We start from the raw sequence: 22,101 nt of genomic DNA, 5'->3' as shown, positions 1-22,101 counted from the left end.
TTTCCAGGATGTGCGATTAGTAGAAGTAACCTCTAATATCTGGGGCACAAAATTCAAAATGCACGGTCTAGTCAAGAACGTGCCTGCCAACCTCGGACAGGTGACCTACAAGACGTCGCTCCTGCACCTGCAGCCGCGGCAGATGACGCTCACCATCGCCGAGCTTCGCGACGACCAGGCGCCAGCTCCGGACCCGAATTTCAACCCCAATATATTCTCAGAAGACGAAGAAGAGGTGTTCCCTGATAGACACAAGACGCTCGCAGATCGCGCTAACTCTAACGTACCTGCCCCGGCTGAGGTCACAACAAACAATCATAATAATAATGCTCACGCATCACTAGCGCGCGCTGAATCTTACGACGAGTTCCCGTACATCGACACGGCCGAGCCCGCGCCCGTCCGCCGCGTCGGCACCCCTCCCGTCCCCAGCCGCCACGCCATCTCCCCGCTCCGCTGCGAAGGCTCCGTCCCGACCCTCCAATCTCCCAAAAATGCCGTCGCCCCCACTGACATCATCTTCGAGCGACCCTCCCCTCAGACTGTCACGTGCGGCGGCGGCCGGGGCGACTTCTGCGGCGGACGCGCCGACTACACCGTTCGCGGCGACAATGTTTCCTTAAAAGGAAATTTATCCAACATAGATCAGCAGTTCAGCCTCAATCTAAGTTTAGAACCCAGCAGGCAGGTCACAATAAAAAAATGCGACAATCACGTCACCGACAACTGCCTCTCAAAACTCCGTAAAAACATTTGCGCGCGCGGCGAGTCCGCCTCCTACGAAGTGAACACTAGAATACTCAAATCGCTCTGCAATAAGAACTACGAGCACGAGGTACATCCGGATGCGATGGGCAGACGGGAGACGCTCAGGAGTCTACAGAAGGGCGAAGACCTGAAGTTTATCGACGAGGAAACGCCGGTGGAACCCAGCGGCACGAGCTCGAGGGAACCGCGCGTACAGCGGACCACTACCGTCGTGCCTATCAGTCCCGTGTGTGGCAGCGTACCGGTCTACGATACCATGACGCGCAGCTGCAGCGTCGGCTACCTGGACATGGTGGATCCGGCGGTGCTACACTCTCGAGTGTCAGTAGCGGCGCTTCGGGAGCCGCCGCGCCGACTCGTTCTCGTCGGCGACTCGGGCCGGCGCCGCCGACGCCGTCGCGAGCGACACCAGGACGCAAACAAACCTACTTTAAGGAAATGCGGCAAATCGAGAAGCCTCGACTCGAGCGAGCTGTCGCTAGAGAAGAAGCAGACCCGGCAGTCCCGCCTGGATAGCTTGGAGCCGCGGGCGGAGGCTCGCGCGACGCGGCGGCGCGACTACCCGGTGTGCACGGCGTGCCGCCTGGTGTCGCCGTACGACCGGCGCGACGTGGACGCGGCCACGTACGTGTGCGTGGCGTGCTCGCCGCGCGCGCCGCCGCCCGCGCCCGCGCCGCCCTCGCCGCGCGCGCCCGCCGCCGACAGCGACTCCGACTACAGCAAGTATTATAGTTAGTATGACGTAGTTGCTTCACCACCCGCCACGCGACACGACGGTAACGTACCCGGGACCAAAGTGGTAGCTTACCCTGTAGAGCACCCGTGTAGACAGCGCAAGACTACCTACCTCCTGGTACGCCAGTGTGTTAAGCTCAAATGAAATTTCTTTCCTTGCACACATATGCACCCGACAAAATGGAACGAATGCTTCTTTTGAGCTATAAACCGGGTTATTCCTACTAGTTAGCACCAAGTTGTTACTAGTGGTAACTACTGGGATTTTTTTTCCAGTAGTTACCACCCAAATTTTGTTACATTTCAATACCAATAAAAACATTAGAAATAGTAGAGTATAAAAAATAATGCAATGCATGAAATTTTATAAAAAACTGGTAAAAGGTGGGAAATAAAATCCCAGTATTTACCACTGTTAATGACTTAGTGGTAACAACGTGGTGATAACTAGTGGGAATAACCTATAAACCCTAACGTCCCAGGAGATTTAAAAAGGCCTTATTGCATCGACTTAACTAGTATTGCTTGACATTCACAATTTTTTGCGGTCGCTAGATAATATATTATTTTTGACCCAGAAGTTCCTGAATAATTGTTAGTGTCAGATAATAGTGAAATTGGTGAAATAAGGTTCTTATCTTATACCGGTTCTTTGTTTCGCAAATTAGTATGAAGTCCTAGGACTGTGCTTTTCGGATGAAAGCTTATCGAATTCTTGAGCACGAGCTGCATGTAGTTACCCTTGAGACGGCTATTAGACTCGCGGACCGAGGACTCCCCACCTAGCACTTTGGTCGGGTGGTCTGCCACTTCACAACACTACCTAGGTATATTATATACTATATAGGTTGATTCATTACTGCTGGCGAGAGATTAGTACTGAACTGTTAGAATTCCCAGATATAATCCGCATCATCTTTCGTGAATTAACCTATAATGTATCTAACCACCTACTCCCACTGCATACCTACTTACACATTAGAAATCTAAAACACTGTTGTAACTAAAGGCAAATCACTTTGTTTCCAACTAAACTTACTTTTAAAACGCAGTGTGTTTGCTTTCAAAATTGCTTGAAATTGCCTAAAAATGGTATAGACCACAACAAATTCATGTACACATGTGGTTTAAGTGCTTGTATAATAGTTACAGAAATTCGTAATAGATATCTATTAGTTACCTATATTGTTACTCTGTAAATAGTATGTACTTAGGTACAGTTAGAGTAAGTAGGTAGGTACCTCTAATCCACATACATGCAGGTAAGACTAGATTGGAGTCTGAATATTACTGAAGTAATGTTTTGAAATATGTATATTCTTCGTACTAAATAATACATGGCCTACGTACTTACTAACTAATAATAGTGGTCCTATGGATGAGAAATCGTAAGTTATCACCAACACCAATAGGATCGATTCGGTTGAGTTATTGTTGTACCTAGTATTTAGTCTTGCCTCATGAGTCATAACTTAAAGCACATGAAGAAAACAATCCCATTGATGAATTTGATGATCACCACCCAAATGATGATAACAGAAAGTCGTTACAAATATCTTGAAGGTTCAACAGATAATGTACTTTATCTCTATGAAAAATAGTCCAATAGTAGAATAATGACTTAATGACGTTCATTTAATTATCTTCTCACATAGACAGGTACACGCTAAAACAATGTGTATGTTCATCGGGATAGATTCGATTAACTGTTGAACCTTCAAGCTACTTGCAACGACTTTTTACAGCGCGTCTCACAGTGAACCAAACGGCTTTGTTTTTTTTTTAATGTACTTTATTGGATTAGCTAAAATGAAAAACAAAATACTAGAGCGCCCGTAGCCATGATATTTATTGGAATCCTTATGTGAGCAGGTTCGCTGGAGCAGCTAGCGCTGCGGCTGTTGGCGTCTCGCTCTCGCAGTTCGCGCGAGAGAGAGAGCAGCTCAGCGCCGGCGTCGCCCCGCCCCGCGCGCTCCACGCCCGCCTCCCCTGCGCCCGCGCCGCGCCGCACGAGATACTCTTCAGCCTCGCCTATTAGGTAAAGTAGAGCTAAAATCTGTTGAACTGCATGTTCGGCTGAACTTGTGTGAAATAAAACACTTCTTGATCACTTTAACCTAACACTGCCAGAATGGGTCTGTTTGAAATACGCTGAGCCATCGATGAATTATTCTGTCAACCGCTCCGTTGGGATAATGTATTCAGTTGTATTTAACAGAATATATCCATATATTCCAACACAAAACATCATTGCACACATGGCAACCCTGCCTGTCTTTTGCCTTTCAGTCCGGAGTCACAAGGATATTAACACACCTACAATACAAGTAATTTTAGTCTCTAGGTGAATAATTCTACATAAAACAATGCAGGGCGACTCTACCTCTACCTGTCTAATGTCGTTTAATTACTCGCAATACAAGCAATCATACCACGAAAGTTTTTCTACATACAACGAAAGGATCTTCACTGGTTAAAAATGGATCAAGTATCTAGAACTAGTCAGCAGTGGCGGATCGTTCAAAGAACTCGATTCCCACCGGCTTGTCTAATTTCAGCCAGTAGAGTACTTTCACGATCGATTCATGGAGAAAAGGAAAGCAAAATTAGCTCCGGGTTCCCCACGAATATTTGTGACGCGCCGCCGCTGCTAGTCAGTCATATTATCAAGTAGTAGGTATGTCACAGCTAGCCTAAAATTAAACTGAAGAAAAACATTTGTTCAAAACTCCTTACCTTAACAGACAACTACTGAATTCACCACTCCTCTCTCGGCGGCGTAAGAAGCCGTCCGAGAGTTCAGACGACGAGTGCTCGGGCTACAGCGAGGTCAACGGCCGCAACTACCGCGACCTCGAGAGCTTCCAGAAGGCTCAGCTTAGGAACAAGGTAAACAATTAAGACGCAAGCGTTTAAAGTAACGTAAGCGTTTAACGTTGAGGATGAATGTTAATATAAAACCACCTTTGTCAGTGAATTTTATTCATTGTTGTACACATACGATTACAACAACGAAAACATTACCTCACTCGGAATCTCTTAATCTTAATTTCTACTAGAAGACTAGTAGTAGTGTACTGTAACACACAACAGCTCTGCCGCTTTACAGTACTTACACGTGCATAGAATAACAGCGCGGGTAGATCCTTCTTATTCCTCCGTCTCCTGGGCCAGTAGCATAAGCTAAGTAAGCATCTTGAAGCGTCTGGAGTCTTGTGAGTCAAAAGTCTAGTGAAATCCGTAGTATTTTTTAAACGACTACTACTCATTCAACGATATACTACTCGTCCCCAGTTAAAGCGCGCCGGCGGCGCGGCGGCGGCGGCGGAGCCCCGCGCCGGCCCGCGGCGGCAGCTCGTCATGCACAACAAGGCGCCCATGTGGAACGAGAACAGCCAGGTCTACCAGCTGGACTTCGGCGGCCGCGTCACCCAGGAGTCCGCCAAGAACTTCCAGATCGAGTACCACGGGAAACAGGTGAGGCCAGGACACTAGAGAGCTCGTCATGACAAGCCTATGTGAAACGAGAATAGCCGGGTACCAGATGGGCTTGAACTGTTAGATAGAATACCATAGGAAAGTTTACCAGTAGCTTTGAGCACCGTGGCTCAGTGCCAGAGCACAATACCTCAGGTATCGATCAAATCCGCTGGAAGGCCCCGAAGAGAAGGGAGCACCAGGTCTTGAAATGCTTAGGGCATCGAAATCACGCGACGAGCTGCCCAGGCAACTTGCCAAGACACCGCAGCACCGATGACAGCAAGTGGTTACGCCACCGATGCATAAGATATATCTTTGGGACCGGCCATGCTTGCGATTACAAAGAGCTGTTTAGGTTGGACACATGGACGCTTAAAATCATGAGAACCATAAATATAGGTCACTTTGGGGTATTGATTCCGTATGATATGCTAGTTCCTGGCGAGGCGATAACAGTCATCTTGTACACATTCTCACGTTTTGAATACTTTCTGCAGGTAATGCAGTTCGGGCGAATCGACGGCAACGCGTATACACTCGACTTCCAGTACCCGTTCTCGGCGCTGCAGGCCTTCGCTGTAGCGCTCGCCAACGTCACGCAGCGCCTTAAGTAAACGTCGACAGCATGCCAGCGCCACCCTCGCAGTCCTCCCTACGTCTATGCTATCTTATGATACCAGGGAGTCCGGTCAAGTCACAATCATTTATAGACATTGCCAGTTTAACCTTAAATAATGTATGGAAATGATCACATGAATTTCGGGTGGTCAAATCATACGTTTTTCCTTTTTGATGGCATTTGTCGATAAACGAATGTTATCTTAGCTACGGCCTCCGTGCACGCCAAGGTTGTAACGAAATACAACAGCAAACTTGATTTCGTTCCCTGTTCCTCTATTTATCATCTTAAGTGAGAGCTTTATGGACTTATTTCCATTTGTATTTTAGAGCTGTGCACTCTACGGAACAAGGTCACTTCAAGCGTCAGTTCCAATGGAAAGTTCCCAATAGCCCAAGACGGCTGGAGATGCTTTGACGTGCGTTTAATTCCTGAATATCCATATTTTCATGCTAAATACTTTCATGGTAATTTATATAGCGGTCAGCGTCATTCTTTTGAGTGGCATGCATAATTACAAAGTACCTATGTACAAAAGAGACAAGCGATGAGTGGACTATAATTGTGACATCCAAGTGAAAAATGTTGACGCTACCTTTCCGCCAAAAACCTGTACATTTCAGTGAGAGTTTTCTTAGTTAACACTGGATATCGAATAAGTGAAATGATGGTCGTGACTTGCTAGCTATGCTGCTTTATATCAATTTGGAAAAATGTGCCATAGCACCCTCCGCTGTAACGTTAAAAATTGAAATTTTTGGGACTAATTTGCTCGCTTAGTGTCAGTACAAACAACATCGATATTGAGGTATAGTATAGGTAGGTAGTTGTATGTCTGAATATACAATTATCATCAGTATTTTGTTATTTTGATGTTGTATGTACGATAGGCCCGCTTGCATCGGCCCAATAGCGTAGGAAGACATATATAGATATTTTGTACACATGCTTAGATAGGTAGCTTCGAAGTATTCCCTTCGCCGCGGCCGCGGCGTGGTACAATTTGCGCCCTTACAGTCTTATCTATTCTATGAACAGTAGCTAAGTATATACAGAAACGCAATGTTTTAATTTTAAAACATAATTCATGAAAATACTCAGAAAATTTTCCATTTTTAGGGTTCCGTAGTCAACTAGGAACCCTTATAGTTTCGCCATGTCCGTCTGTCTGTCTGTCTGTCTGTCCGAGGATTTGCTCCGTGGTCGTTAGTGCTAGAAAGCTGGAATTCAGCATGGATATATAAATCAATAAAGCCGACAAAGTCGTACAATAAAATCTAAAATTTTTTTTTAGGGTATCTCCCCTACACGTAAATTGGGGGTGAACATTTTTTTTTTTGCTTCAACCCTACAGTGTGGGATATCGTTGGAAAGGTCTTTCAAAACTAATAGGGGTCTTCAACAAACATTTCTTGATAAAGTGTACATATTCGGAGATAATTGCTCCGAAAGAAAAATAAAATGTGTCCCCCCCCCCCCCTCTAACTTTTGAACCATAGGTCCAAAAAATATGAAAAAAATCTTGGAAGTAGAGCTTAAGAAAGACATTAAATGAAAACTATAGCCGATATTATCAGTTTAGCTGTTTTTGAGTTCTCGCAAAAAGTTTCCCCTTCATAGTAAAAAGACGTACACCCACAGTTCATCCCTTGGTTAACAATCTACCATACTCGTACTTTAAGCTCCAGTTTAGCTTATTGTGACGGAAGAGTAACTACGGAACCCTACTCTGAGCATGGCCCGACATGCTCTTGGCCGGTTTTTTATCATAATGCCTATATTATAAGGTTTACCAATAATCAGTTAACAGTGCGGACGATGGATGTCAGCATCAAATATATACCTAGTTTTTTACAAACTGACCGGTGATTGACCCTAGTGACGGCCAAAATGGCCTAATATATTGGAACACGTCCTTATGTCTATGGAAACAAAGTTGTGTACCGATATATACTCTAGCACAGCTAGCTTATAAGTAGAAAAGGGCGCAAATTTAAAAAGCGCGAAGAGTTGACTTCCCGTAGAAAATTTGAATTTCGCGCTTCTTTGGCCATAACTATCTATTTGATGCTGACAGTACCGTCATAAAGAAAGGAGAACTCTAACAATAACAACATACTTTAGTCCAACGCGCTGTATAAAACGCTACCGGGGTACCTACCATCGCAGCGGGATAAACACATTGCTACTCATGTCTTTGTTGCCAAGAAAACATTTTATCTCATTTATATAGATAGGTATCTAGAATAATTTGGAACCGACCGTTAAATTCATGTCAAGTATTGTCCAGTGAAAAACCTTAGGCAATAAAAGTTGCGACAAAACATTGCGTCTCTCGTAAAGACTGTTGTAACGGTAACTGTACCGAAGGACGAGAGTAAACAATATTTAGGTACAATTGTTAAATATTTTGTCACAATAGACGGTATGCCACCGGTCCTTGTGAAAACTGTATATTGGCCTATAGTTAACGTAATTTACATTAAGTCAATGTTGTTGGTCCATTTTTAAATGACATGTACAGTACATATGGTGCTACTTTACCGCGCTAGTGCGATAATTAGCACATTACGTAACTACATATAACGAAAATTTTATGGGCCATATGTACTGTAAAACGTTGCACGATACACGTGCGAATACGAGTATTAGGTAATTCGCAACTCGTGTAGATTTAAAACACTCCCTACGGTCGCGTTTTATTTTATGACCACTGGTTGCGAATTTCCTATTTTTCGCACTTGTATCGTATTGTACTATTAGTGTCTTCATCTTGAAAGATCACAATCGCAAAGGTACTCATACTTTGGGGCGTATTAAGAATCGTAAAACATGCATATATACCAATTTTAGTTCGCTGTCGCACATAATGTCGTGCAATGATATTGAAATCAAATTAATAATCTTATTTTACGATTCTAAATGCGCTTCTTTCCAGAATTTTATGTACTTATTTTAGAATACTCTGTAATATTTTAAAGTATTTGGTTAGTATATAGATGTTATTGCACTGAATTTTTCATATACACCTTGTTCATTGTTTCCTATTAAATTGTAAAGTAATTAGGTACCTCCGTATTATTTTGTTTTAATGTTTTTGTTTGTTATTTTGTTTGTAGTTCTCAATTATTGGTGATGAAGTTCGGCCTAGCCCGTTCCATAGTTTAAAACGACTGTACCTATTTTGTAGTCGGAATGAACTAAATCAGTTGCCTCTCCTTGATATTATGCAGTTTATGTATAGATATTAGACATGTTGTTCTTATCATGGCGCAATGCAAATAACCTAATCCGGAGGACTATTAATTGGGTTCAAATTGTGAAAATGTTTTTACAGTACATATGGGGCTACTTTATAGCACTAGTGCGAGAAGTAGCATATTATGTTACTGTGTCGAACATTTAAAGGGCCATATGTACTGTAAAACGTTGTACGATACATGTGCGAATAGGTAATTCGCAACTCGTGTCGATTTAAAACACTCCCTTCGGTCGTGTTTTAATTTATCGCCACTCGTTTCGAATTTCCTATTTTTCGCACTTGTATCGTAATGTACTATTACGCCTTCTGTGTTCAAGTTATGGGATGTCATCGCCGGTTACTGTAAAGTAATGTATTAACCTCAGTAAATAATACGATATAATGTATTTCCAACGGTTCACAACACAAACATCACGCGATACGACTGTGCTGCTCGCCGCTCTAATATCAACCAACTGTAACTGTCAGTGACGTCACCAAGACGTAAGGGCTCGAAAGACACTTTCCTTAGGGCTCATTTACACGATGCGAGAACTCGCATGCGAGTTTCATTACATTGCGGTATTTGATCGGTCGTCCGAATTGGTAAACCTCAATAGTCCGCAATGTAACTAAAATCGCATGCGAGTTCGCGAGCCGTCTAAATCAGTCCTTATACTTATTATTTATCTTCAAGATGTCTATACAATACTGTTATACACTACAGTTACAAACGGATGTTTTTGTTATTCTGCCATCCTTAAACTAGAGGACTTTGGCTAAGAAAAGGTTTTAACGTGTTTTAGTTCGTGAACGGCCTGCCCACATAGTCCGATTCTATTACTTTAAATTCCTGTAACTGTCGATCATACATAACTTAAAGTTTGTTTTTGGCCTGTTATTTGTCGTTGGTTCAAATTCGGGTACTATTTATTGTCACTTGAACCCTGCAAAAACGTGAGTAACGCACTTACGTAACCCCTATTGAAATCCGACCCGAAGCGAGCAACAGCAACCACTTGAAATGTGTGACCTTAAGTGTTGACGCTTATAACAAAGTTGCTATAGTTTTTATGACGAAGACTTATGTTATTATATAAGAAATACTCTTTCAGAACTACCTACTTACACCAAACCGAAGTCGTGGGATTTCACTCGATCTGAAGGGGTTTTAGCATTCATGCGTGATATTTATTTTAATTTTACATTTAGGTAATTATAAAATCTTGAATTTACAATATTCCACTAGACGTCAGGATAGTTTAGTTTAACTGGGTCATTTTATTTGTATGTAGTTTCTACGCAGAATACGAGCTCTTTCGATTCTAATATGAGCAAAAATTTTTCCATACATTTTTCGTTCTTCCCACTCCGTTACTCGTACAAAATATATTAACAAAGGGAAATTAAAATCTTGGGACATATTTTTTCTCTCAAAATACCCAAATATAAAAAAAGTGTAGTATACTACTGCGTGTTACACCAGCCGCTGAAAGTGGGGTGGGTACACGTTGTATAGGTCATACTGAGCAACTTTTACTATAGGACCAACCCCAAATCGCGATAAAAAAATGGACTCTCCCATTACAAGATATCAACATCAGCCTTTTTTATCGCGGTTTCGGGGTTGGTCCCATAGTAAAAGTTGCCCAGTATGACCTATACAACGTGTACCCATCCCACTTTCAGTGGTTGGTGTAACACGATGTATAAATAAAATGACCCAATTATACCATATTTAAGTTTATTTACAGACTTATTAGCATACGTTTCCTGAACCAACGGATTATTACTGCTATTACTTTCAGAATTATCCAAAATAAGTTTAACTGTTAGTTAACTATTAAAACTTTAGTTCAGCACGTTTGATTACCGTTATAGTAGACATAGATATTAATTATGTGATTGTGTGATTCGTTTTAACGCCGGTCTTCGGTCGAACTTACATACAGATATGCAAGTTTCCAAAAAAAAACCGGAAACTTATGAAATTTCACAGGTATTCAAGTAAGATTCTATTACGGAAAGCTGTCCATAGGAAATTTCGAAAAAAATCCTTGATATTTTCATTTAAGTTTCACAATTTTGGAAACTAGCCGTGGGCACATTAGTAAACATACATATCTCTGGTTAATTACGATCGAGACGGTTTCCTTTCCGCTCATTGGTTTAAGACTGCACATAGGAACATATATTTTGTGATACTCATTTTATTGTTTTTCTAAGTAATTAAATTATAGTTAAGTAATGGTATTCTAGGTGTATAGGCCGAGTTGGATTTGTTTTGTTTGCGTGTTGTAAATGCCTGGAGTGATATGTGTGAAACAATCTATAGGTACACCCCTAGTTGACATTAAGGCTGGTTTTAGTGTCATGCGGACCGTCAGTAGTACGGATCGCTCCGCACCGGACCAATATGTATTAAGTTCAGGGAGCGTTTTAGAGTTAAGGTCTTAGCACACTATTACAACTCAACAGCCACTCGACTCAAAATTAAATATTGAAATGAAAGCCTTATCTTGTATGTCCTACAGTACAAGTTATCATTTAGGTAACTGTTGGGTGGTCTACGCGTCGTCCACTCGTCGTCCACTAAGCTGAACCAAAAGTGAGTTGAGTTGGTGTGGAATTGATATAGTGTGCGAAGACCTTAAGGCTGACGGGTCCACGCGGACATGAACTTCATACAGATAGTCGGTGCGGATCGCTCCGTACTGACGGTCCGCATGACACTAAAACCAGCCTTAGACCTGACTTCGTTCGGTCGATTCTTTAAATCTTTCTACGCCAACGTCATTGCTACAAATGAGCGAATTTGATAATAGCTTTTTAGAAGCCGTTGCCGAAAACAGTCGTTGGGAGGTTCTTTGTATTCAAAGGATTAAAACGTGAAAGTGTAGTTACAGTCGCAATCAGATATATCGGAGTGGGCAATGTGTTAAAAAAATATCTGCACATGCACTTTACCGTATTGATAATAGGGATTGTTTAGATATGTATTTGTGAACACCTTGGCGGCTCGATATATCTGGGGCGACTGTACTTATACGATATCATCTATCGGTATATATTATATATATTATCTATCGGTTCGGGCGACGACGAAGTCCGACATTCAGAGTACGTACAGTGCGCCGCATTCACACTAAAAGACGTAGGAATTATTTATTAATCTGTGCTAAAAGGTCGGGCGATCGCGCGCCTTCACAAGTCCACCACTCCCACGAATGTTAATGGCAAATTCATAATATAATTTCAGCGAGACTCGTCCTACTAATCGTATAAAAAGAGGTGCCTCCGGAATTCATAATCTGAATTTTCATATTCTGAATTCATATAGCACGTCAGTATCATTCTGACAGATCAATGTGAGAAATTCATAATCTGGAAAAATCAGAATGTGTGTGGGGAATAGTTAAATTGTATGCAATTCCGTGCGTTCTGAATTAAAAATATGAAATCAAATTATGAATTCGGATTCGGATTCAGACTGTGTAAGGCCGGCCTAAGAGGTAGCCCGATATTCAGGGCGCGCGAACGCACGCACTTACGTACCCCTTCATACTAGAAGGTATCTCCTTTGGTATCTAAAGATGTTCTGAGAAAAAAATATTTGGAGGCATTTAGTTAGTTCCTGTTTCAAACACATCACTTCAGGCGACTATTAGTTGTTTTGTTTCGTTTAATGTTGACGTGTTAGTTGTCCTCAGTCGCTTTTTATTTGGTGTTTCACTTGTCATCTGTATATATGTACCTACTATAGTGACAAAGTGTAAATAAAAAATATTCTCCAGACAAATCTGTGTTTTATTGAAAACGATTTCTTATTAATAAATAACTGCAGCGAAGAGGCCGAACTTTACAGAGGGCGAGTAAAAGTGATAAGTTCTTCACAACTTCGGGCCATGACAATGAAGCTTTTTAGAGATGGCGCCAGTAAAGACTTCCCTACTAATAGTGTCGAATTAATTTTATTTTATGACCCCTTAAGCCAAATCCCTTAGAACAAAATAAGAAACAGGGGAAACCTATGCTGGCGCTAAAACCAAAACCTTTGCCAGTCGGCAACCCCATAGCTATTTCATTCACAAACAAACTGAGGCGGATGGTAATAAGTTATTTACAGCTACAGACTGGAAGGCGAACTCATGAAGCTGATACTTGGAGGATTTAACAACTGGAGTATCCTTTAAGAGGTTACCCCTTTGTCGAGAACCTCGGCCAATGGTCATATGTATTGTATGGACTGACGTTTATCTGACATGGCTATTTGTACGTTACGTACGTGGCCCTCCCCAGCAAAAATCGGCAGACTGTTTCGTGCAAAAAGTTACAAACAAGGCGTCTCCAGTTGTTAAATCCTCCAAGAGCTGATAAGTAAAAATGTTATGTTACAGGCCGATATCGTCCGGCGAACTGGTAATCAGTGGGCCCCTTAAGACTTGTAGTTGAGCACTATTTGATAACAGGACCCTCCGACACTCAGATCTCGGCATCGAGTATTCTGACGCAGACTGAGAATATCGGATTCATTTATAGGGCAAACTACCCTTTGGCACTGGAAAGCACCGGTTCTTGTACGAATTTCGTTACTGCTACCTTAAAATAAGGTTGAAGTTGCCAAAAATTGGTGGCATGCCGAAAAAAGGTAATTTACCCTATCTATAGATCGTGTCATTCATGACACCCGCGTGCCTTGACTCGTATTCTCGTGTTATTATAGGTTAGATTTGACAAATCTGCGCGTTATCGTAGTTGACATAAACTATATGTATTGATTGTACAAGATGATAAAATCTAAGAAAATCGTGCTCCAGAGTTAAAGCAAATGGCGCTGTGGTAACCGAATTGTCAAACACCGCATTTTGACAGAGTTACCACATAATGTATACATAGATCAGTACAGTGCCATCCACATAGCTGTTTTAGACTTTAATTATCTCATATAATCATCCCACAACTGTGAGTGTGACTAATCTAATGTCTAAGGTACATTGTAATCCGTTAAATGATGTAGGCTGTACGTCGTGCCATAGAACTATATGCTAAATAATTATATGCACGAAAAACATACACATCCATCGGCAATCCAGTAGAACAATGTTCCAAAGAAGTAACTTTACAGGTACAGTCAAGTGCAAAAATATGTATCGAAAGAATCGTCTCATAAATATGGTACTACGCTCTTATTACACTGGAATAAGATGCTATGGGACTTATTTTTGAGTAAGATGTGTACACCCATATTTTAACACTTGACTGTACTCTCATTATTTGTCCAGAGGCCAAAGAACCAGATATTTTATTTTATTTTAAGTATGCCAGAACCAGGGTTCGAAAGGATAATTATTAGTGATAGTTATCTTGATATCTATCGTGATATGTATGTCTGATAATTATCGATTTGATAATAACCTAAAATTTATAAAATGCGGTATGTTTAAAATGATTATCTTATATTTTAATAGTTAATAAAAAAACTCCCCAATCATTATTTTTTACTATCAAAGAATTCAAAGAAAATAAATATATCCATACCTGCGATAATTATCCGATATTTATATTTATCGGATAATCATCCGATAGTTATCAAAAATTGTAATTATCTGGATAATTTCGAACCCTGGCCAGAACCTTTATGTTACTGGAGCATTCCCCCAGTGTCATTTTAGAAACTATACTTTTTTTGATTTGAAATGATAAGAACACCCTCAGAAAACCAAGAAAGGTGTTCATGAGTAACATACAGGTGTAATGCTCCTTCTGTCATCACTGCCACTGCTCACTGCTCACTGCCTCGTGCCGCTAGTCGCTGTCGCTGCTCTGTCCGGGCACGTAGTCCTCGTCGTCTTCGTCCGAGATGTCCAGGTCGTCCAGATCTTGGAAGAGGGATTCGTCCACTTTCACTGCATCACCTGGAATGGTTAAGAGAAAAGATAAGATTTGTTAAGTACTAAACCTTAGTTTTATGTTTCACTATAACGATAAACGCCAAACTATGGACGGTAGAGGAAGGACGATAATCTCTTATGGCAGAACTGTTGCAAACATATTAAAAAATAAATACCTATAATTTCTTTAAATAATAGTTCCTAATCTCTCCGGTGGCGCTAGATAGATAGGCTCATGTGTATTACATGAACCATAGAGGTATGACAGATGCTACGAAAAGTCACGTGACTATATTTTCATACATTATTTAAGTTTTGATTGGCGTTTTCTATCAACGATTGTCATTGTCCCCAGACACAACACATGCAGTCTCGTTGCCCCAATTCGTCCAACCGATCTGTCATATAAGTACAAAATAGGTACAAAAAGTCAAAAGTAGTTAATTGGCCAACTGAAAATCAGACAAGGTGTTATTTCCAAAAATTGGGTGATCTGTAGATCTAAAGATGATTAGTCAAATCTGGAAAAATACAACATTATAATTAAAGTGGAAATTCCATTGAAACAGAGTGTACATCGTAATGTACATTGGGCGGCACGAGGTTATGGCCATGTTTTGAGTTAAATCCCTTTTATGAATTAAGCAAATCTTTCATCATGGTTCTACATCTCTTCAGTGACTCATGGCATAAGTATGCCTAGATAAAAAATATTTTTCATACAATTATCTAATTCTAAACACTTGTTGTACTTTTTATAAAATGCAAAAACATCTTACCATCATCCAAGAACTTCAAGTCGGACTCATTGAGCGTGGTATCCCTCAGGAAGAGCTCCTTGCCCGTCAGCTTGTTGGTGCCCTTGGCTTCCCGCTCGCGCTTCTGCGGGATGCCCATGTCGATCTCGAACTGTTTCCGCCACGCCAGGAACGATTCTACTGTTACCCGCGTGCCTTCGAACCTTTTCTGTAATCGAAATTAGTTTATGATCAGCCAGACACTTGAGAAAAGGGTTGGAACTTTAAAGTTCTAGGTCTGGTAGTTACTTTTCTAACAGACAAATTCATTTCAGTATGATGTTATTGTAGCAATGTTTTTTTGTACTTGAATGAAGCCTATTTGATAGCTTTAACGCATTCACTGCCACCGACGCATATATGCGTTCACCGTCATACAAGTTTGTTCCTAGGCCACGCCCCCTGGCAGTGAATGAGTAAAGAGTGCTTAGTAGAGCTAATATGGGCTTTTCTCAGAGTTATGGATTTAGCCATTATTAGTTCGTGTCATCCACGACGCGCAGATTTGTCAATCTAACCTTTAATTAATGACACTATCTATAGAATGAAAGGAACATAAAAAAATGCATACCTACTGGTATAACAAGTATGGAGAAGAGAATTCTGAATTTAAAATTATACTAACAGTGTAAAGTTTATACACAGTTTTTAATTGTGTGTGTGGCGGCTCTCTAAGTGTAAGACCTGAGACAATCGAAGCGGAGCGTTCGGCGAGGCGTGCTGCGTGGCGTGTGTCACTGCGTCCTTCGTCCAACTTCTCTACCTTGTGGCTGCTGGTGGATTTGGGTGTGCAGCAAATTGTGTACGCTTTAATTTATCGATCGCACAGTGGTGACTTGGAGACAACCAGGCTTTTTTAACACCTCACTGAGACGGTGGAAGTTGCACAGCAACGAAACCCACGTGCACAGTTGGTTTTTCTGGGGGACTTCAATGCCCATAACAGTGGTTGTGCCCATACCAGTTTACTGACCATGCTGGGAGAGAGACACGCAAGTTTGCACTATCACTCGATTTCATACAACTGGTCGACCAGCCAACTCGTATTCCGGACGTTGCTGGCCACACACCCAATTGCTTGGACCTTCTGCTGACAACAGATCCGGACGGGTACAATGTATCTGTGTCATCCCCCTTGGGAACCTCTGACCACTGTCTGGTGAAATCTGTGTCGTTCCATTCCCCGCAGGATCGTAACTCAAGAGGCTCACGCCGAGTGTCGCGATACAAGTCAGCACACTGGGATGAGATGCGGCACTTCTTTGCAGCAAACCTGTTTCAACAGTGATGATTCGTCGATCTGTGCGAATGCTGTCACCGATGTGTTGCGTCTGGGCATGGAATACTATATTCCTTACTCAGACGTAGCAACCGTTGGTACAGCTCGTCCATGGTTCAACGCCAAGTGTGACCGGGCAGAAGCCCTAAAGCACGCGGCCTATCGTGGACTGATGCTCGTAGTCGTAAAGATCCGGATTCCGCATGTACATGCAAAGAAACAGTCGTTCAACAGAACAGCTAAGTCTTGCAAGAAGGTTATACGGAAAGCTCGATTTCTTCACGTTCATCGTGTAGGCGTCAAGCTAGCCTCTTATCCGTCAGGGAGTAAGGCTTTTTGGTCGCTGGCAAAGTCGGTGGAGTCGAATTTCTGTCGCCCCTCTTTACCTCCATTGCTGAGGCCGGATGTATCACTGGCACATACAGCAAAAGAAAAGGCAAACTTGTTTGCCTCTCTATTTTCTGAAAATTCGCGTCTGGATGCTGGCGCCGCTAAGCCTCCCTCCTTACCTACCTTTGGTGCTTCAATGCCCGAAGTAAAAATACATCAAAAGGAGGTATTGAATGCACTACGCTGTCTGGACGTGAACAAAGCTAGTGGTCCGGATGGAGTTCCGGCGATTGTGCTGAAAACTTGTTCGCCTGAGTTGTCTTCAGTACTAACACGCCTGTATCGTCTTTCCCTAAGGTCGGGTCAAGTCCCCGAGTCGTGGAAGCTTGCAAACGTACAGCCTGTACCTAAGAAAGGTAATCGTGCTGAACCGTCTAATTATCGGCCTATAGCGATCACCTCCATACTCTGCAAGATTATGGATCGTATACTGAACACCAAGCTCCTGCCAATCTGGAAGGTAACGATCTCCTCAGCGATCGGCAATACGGCTTTCGCCGGAACCGGTCAACTGAGGACCTTCTGATTTATGCCACCCTCGTACCTATGGGGCGAGGCCATCGAGAGACAGGGTGAGGCTATCGCCGTGTCCCTCGACATTTCCAAGGCCTTTAACAGAGTCTGGCACAACAGCCTAATAAGCGAGCTCTCCGCATATGGGATCTCGTCTGGCCTGCGCTCCTGGATCACTGACTTCCTGAGGGACCGATCTATTCGAGTTGTCCTCTCCGCAACCCTCTTTCTGCTGCACATCAACAATCTGCTCAAGATCTCTGGGTACACAGAAGACAGCACGGTTACGGAGAGATACCTCTCTGACGCGAGGGCCAGTGAAGGTGACACCAAGATCCTCAGGGAGACCATGGTGAAACTATTGAATTTGTCCTTGGATGCTGTGGCGAATGTGGCGAAGCCAACTTAGTCGAATTGGTGTGGCCAACACAGGTGTGGCTTTTCACTGCAAAACGGAGCCAGTTCACCTTGGCTCCCACTTTCCGAAATGTGTCCCTTCCCGTGACTAACACTTTAGAGCTTCTTGGTCTAAGTTTAAAATCGAACTAAAACTTCGGGTTGACTATTGAATCCAGGGCTAAAACTGCTGCCAAAAAACTTGGTGTCCTATTTAAGGTGAGGTGGTATTTCACGCCAAATCAGCTTCTCTCCCTATACCAAGCACAGGTCCGCTCGTGCATGGAATGCTGCTGCGACCTATGGGGCAGTTCCGCAAAAAATCAGCTGGCGGCCCTGGACTCGATAGACGATAGACGCCGGGCTCATAGGTGTGACTAGAGCCAATTACCAATCAGTTTTTAATAAAATAAAATAAAGTGATTTGAGCAGAGTGCACTAAGGCTGCTGCACACCCAACTCAAGCGACTTATTGTCACCTTATAAAACAATGTCCCCTGCTGCATCTGTCTATATGTTCGCGACAAACTCAAAAACTACTCAATAGTTTTCCCCTGATTTTTTCATCTACCAGACTACCATAGTAGAGTAATTCCGGGGCAGGTTTAGGTGTATCATATGTTAAGGTTTACCCGTGCAAAGTCAGGGTGGATCACTAGTTTTTTATATGATACAGTAAACTTTACTGATTTCTCACCTAAGACCAAAATAAATAATAGATAATCTGTAGCGCACCTGTTCAGCTTCCTCATCAGCCTTGATCTTAGCCAGCACCTTTTCTTCTCGTTCTTTCTTGACACGGTCCCAGTGGTCACTGAGCCACTCCTGTCCGGCTGACACCAGTGTGAACACCATCACCATGCCTAAATTTTCTTTAGCCTGAAATGATTGAGTAAATAATTTGTTATGTTGTTTTAATTATGAGCTTAAAAATAATGAATATATAAAATAAGGTTTTTTAATGTTTCAATATCATTGAACACAGTCACAGAATTTGGACAAACTCTAAAATAAATATTTTACAGGCAAAATTTTTGTTCAATTTTTACAATTGTTGGTAGCTTAAATATTTTATAGGAAACAAAATCACTTCTTAACACCTTCACAGCGGCAATTAGCTTAACTCACAATTAATCAAACTTAAAATTTGAGGTTGAATCCACCCCATACAGCAGTAGGTATGTTACACAAGCTACCCAGTTAACTGTTCATTCACAAAAAAGTTGAATGCTTCTATGCTGATAATTTACCAAGAGGTTAGGATATAATTGTTCCTAATTTTTACTACATTTGTCTCTCAATGGATTCACATATTATGTACATCACATACCTGTTCAGTTAAATGTGTCAGTAATTCCTGTTTGTCTACTATGTCATCAAAATTCTCTTCATTTTCGATTTCTATAAGAGGCACCTCATCAGGGTATTTTGCGGTGTAAGTGAAAACCAGCTGACATGCCAGACCTTCGCCGTCGTCGTAGCCTTCTGACTTTATCGGTATCGAGAACTTATGGAACGGCTCAGTTTCTATAACTGAAACACAAATCAAATAAGTAAACTAGACTATATCAAACTTTACTGCATGTAATTTCAAGTATTTCACAGACAACGTACTTTGCATATCGCCATAGTAGATTGAATCTAAAGCTTCTACTTCACTGGTCTGTTCATAGTGGTAATCCATCGTTATATCTTGAGTAGTTAACTATAAAATAAAACCTAATTTAACTTCATGGATATACGCCACCGCTACTGATTTTCAACAAAAGTTGACATACATATTGTCACGTTCATGTGGTTGTCAATGTCAAGAATGACACACGAGAGTGGTATTTTTCTATGTCAAAGTGTTTCTCACACTTTTTTTCATAACAGATCCCGTTTGAAACATACTGTTAACCGTGATGAAAAGGGATGACGACGTGAATAGGGATAAAACTGAGAAGGACATTCACCTGATAATTTCTTAAAACTACCTACACAAATCGTATGATGCGATTAAAAATAAAATAACAGTAGGTTTTGCATAATACAATTTGTGTGGGAATTATCATTTAAATGTCATCCCAGTTTTATTATATTCACCCCGCCTATACCAAGGCCTGTCGACTTCCTTAGAAAGATATGACGCTTCATAATTGCGCATGTGTGGTCTGACGCTCTGGAAATAGATACCAGTTATTAATATAAAAATATTTTGCTACAGCCACATTGCTCCTATCTGACTTTGTCTATTCAACTTTGGGAACAAATAAAAACATTTTTATCAAATATTTTGATTTATGTCACACTACCATATGTAAATTATTATTATTTTATATAAATTATTACCTATTTCAGTTTGTCTTTGTCTATGTTCATAAAATCTATGGAGGTCAGGGGCACATATCGGTATATCCATAAAGCCTTGCACTTGGGTCTGGCCGGTTATAACATAGACAAAAGTCTGCAATGTCAATGCTGTCAAAGTAATTGACTATTTTCATTTTCAAAACTATCAGTTTTCATATAAAATGATTAAATAACGATTTATGTTCTTGAAATAGATTTATTGATTAATTTTTAAAATTAAAAATCCACCGCACAGTATCTCCGCTCAGACTCGGCTAAAGTTTAATCCATTGTACTAAACTAAGAAACAACAATTATTTCAAGGTAAGAAATATTTTAATCTATAAACAAAATAAGTGTACTATTGCCAAATTCAAATACATAAATTTAATCTTACCACCCTCTTAAGTCCCACGGACGCCCTATCGCATCCAAAATTACAATCAAAATTCATCATAGATGTAAAATTTTACATTGTTTTAGCCGGCAATTTAGAACTCTGGTAGCTATTAGCAAGGTTAGTAATTAGGGACATAGGTTATAGTATTGTTTAAAATGTGACTGTTTTGTTTTAGAGGGTGAACGTGAGAAAATAATCCATCATTTCCTTGGAAAGGCTCAAAATCAAAAGGCACGGATCCGCCACATAATTCCGACTAGTTGTAGTTTCTCGGTGACCATCAACAAGACCGCTGCATTGAGCTGTGGAGCAGAAAGTGTCCGACAGTCGGCTAGATGTAATAACAACTTTGTCTGTTATATATTCATGTAATTTTTAGTTTTTTGGGCTGATATATGTGATATGATTACAAGTTACACTAATTGCAATTGTGGAGTAAAATCAGATGTGCCAAAGATCATGTTTTAGATATATAAAAAGCTATATTAAATGCAATAAATAGTATATGTATATATATAAAATTGTTTTTATCATGAAGATTTTAATGACTTCTATTTATTGTTATGAAGGTGATCTGGGAATTAAAACATGCGCTAAAAATAGACGACCTAAACATAAATAACGCCTTAAAAAAATCAAAAGATAATCACACGCACAGGATAGGTTAACTATTTGGTACCCACATCAATAATGAACCGAAATTACCGACCTGTGGTCTCATTGAATAAAATTCATATAGGTATGTAGATATTATATGGAAGTGTCACAGTTAGTTCAACAAGCCCCGTCCGATACATAAATTTGTATAGAAAATGACTTTTTTCCTGCCTATTGTATGTTTTTCGAACGAATTAAGCTCTTTTGATCCTAATATATAGGAATAAAAATATTTATAACTTGATAATAAACTGTATTGTTACCTTTTATATTGAAAAAACTTTAAAATATAGATATCATTATCTCTTAGGACAAAAGATGCCTGTGATTTTGATTAATATGTAACATAATATTTTTTTATTTGATAGATACTAATTTAAAAACCTCACCCCAACAAAAACAAAAAATGAAAAAATACAAAAAGAAATTCCGTCGCCGGGATTCGAACCCAGAACCACTAGCTAGAACTGGATCACTAGTATGTCTATGGGATCACTACCTACCAAAACCCGCCAGGCTAAACCGGTTGTCAATTTTAGTACTGAGATACAAAGAGAGCGCCACTAGTATAAACGAACTTTTGAAAGGGGCATTTTTTTGTATG

General features: G+C 41.0%; 2 protein-coding genes across 4 annotated transcripts in view; one reads left to right on the top strand and one right to left on the bottom strand.

Moving 5' to 3' along the window:
• LOC133520773 (tubby-related protein 4) overlaps nucleotides 1-6,677 on the top strand; it is a 97,311-nt gene extending 90,634 nt beyond the window's left edge. For 2 of the 3 annotated variants that reach the window (XM_061855429.1, XM_061855431.1), the window contains 5 exons: nucleotides 8-1,499; nucleotides 3,376-3,541; nucleotides 4,248-4,392; nucleotides 4,798-4,980; nucleotides 5,481-6,677. In XM_061855429.1, coding sequence (XP_061711413.1) covers nucleotides 8-1,499; nucleotides 3,376-3,541; nucleotides 4,248-4,392; nucleotides 4,798-4,980; nucleotides 5,481-5,597 — 2,103 coding nt within the window. In that variant the 3' untranslated portion in view covers nucleotides 5,598-6,677. The remainder of the gene's footprint in view (nucleotides 1-7; nucleotides 1,500-3,375; nucleotides 3,542-4,247; nucleotides 4,393-4,797; nucleotides 4,981-5,480) is intronic. The other variant, XM_061855430.1, reaches the window with a different exon arrangement.
• Nucleotides 6,678-12,629: 5,952 nt separating this feature from the next.
• On the bottom strand, nucleotides 12,630-19,996 carry LOC133520770 (RWD domain-containing protein 1). Its single transcript, XM_061855425.1, has 5 exons — nucleotides 19,724-19,996; nucleotides 19,440-19,642; nucleotides 18,845-18,988; nucleotides 15,514-15,700; nucleotides 12,630-14,758 (listed from the first exon to the last, which is right to left on the bottom strand). The coding sequence occupies exons 1-5, from the start codon at nucleotides 19,791-19,793 to the stop codon at nucleotides 14,649-14,651; spliced, it is 714 nt and encodes a 237-aa protein (XP_061711409.1). The 5' UTR covers nucleotides 19,794-19,996; the 3' UTR covers nucleotides 12,630-14,648.
• Nucleotides 19,997-22,101: the final 2,105 nt, after the last annotated feature.

This window comes from Cydia pomonella, chromosome 8, assembly GCF_033807575.1.
Source record: "Cydia pomonella isolate Wapato2018A chromosome 8, ilCydPomo1, whole genome shotgun sequence".
NCBI lineage: Eukaryota > Metazoa > Arthropoda > Insecta > Lepidoptera > Tortricidae > Cydia > Cydia pomonella.
This window is presented reverse-complemented; position numbering and strand designations above follow the sequence as displayed.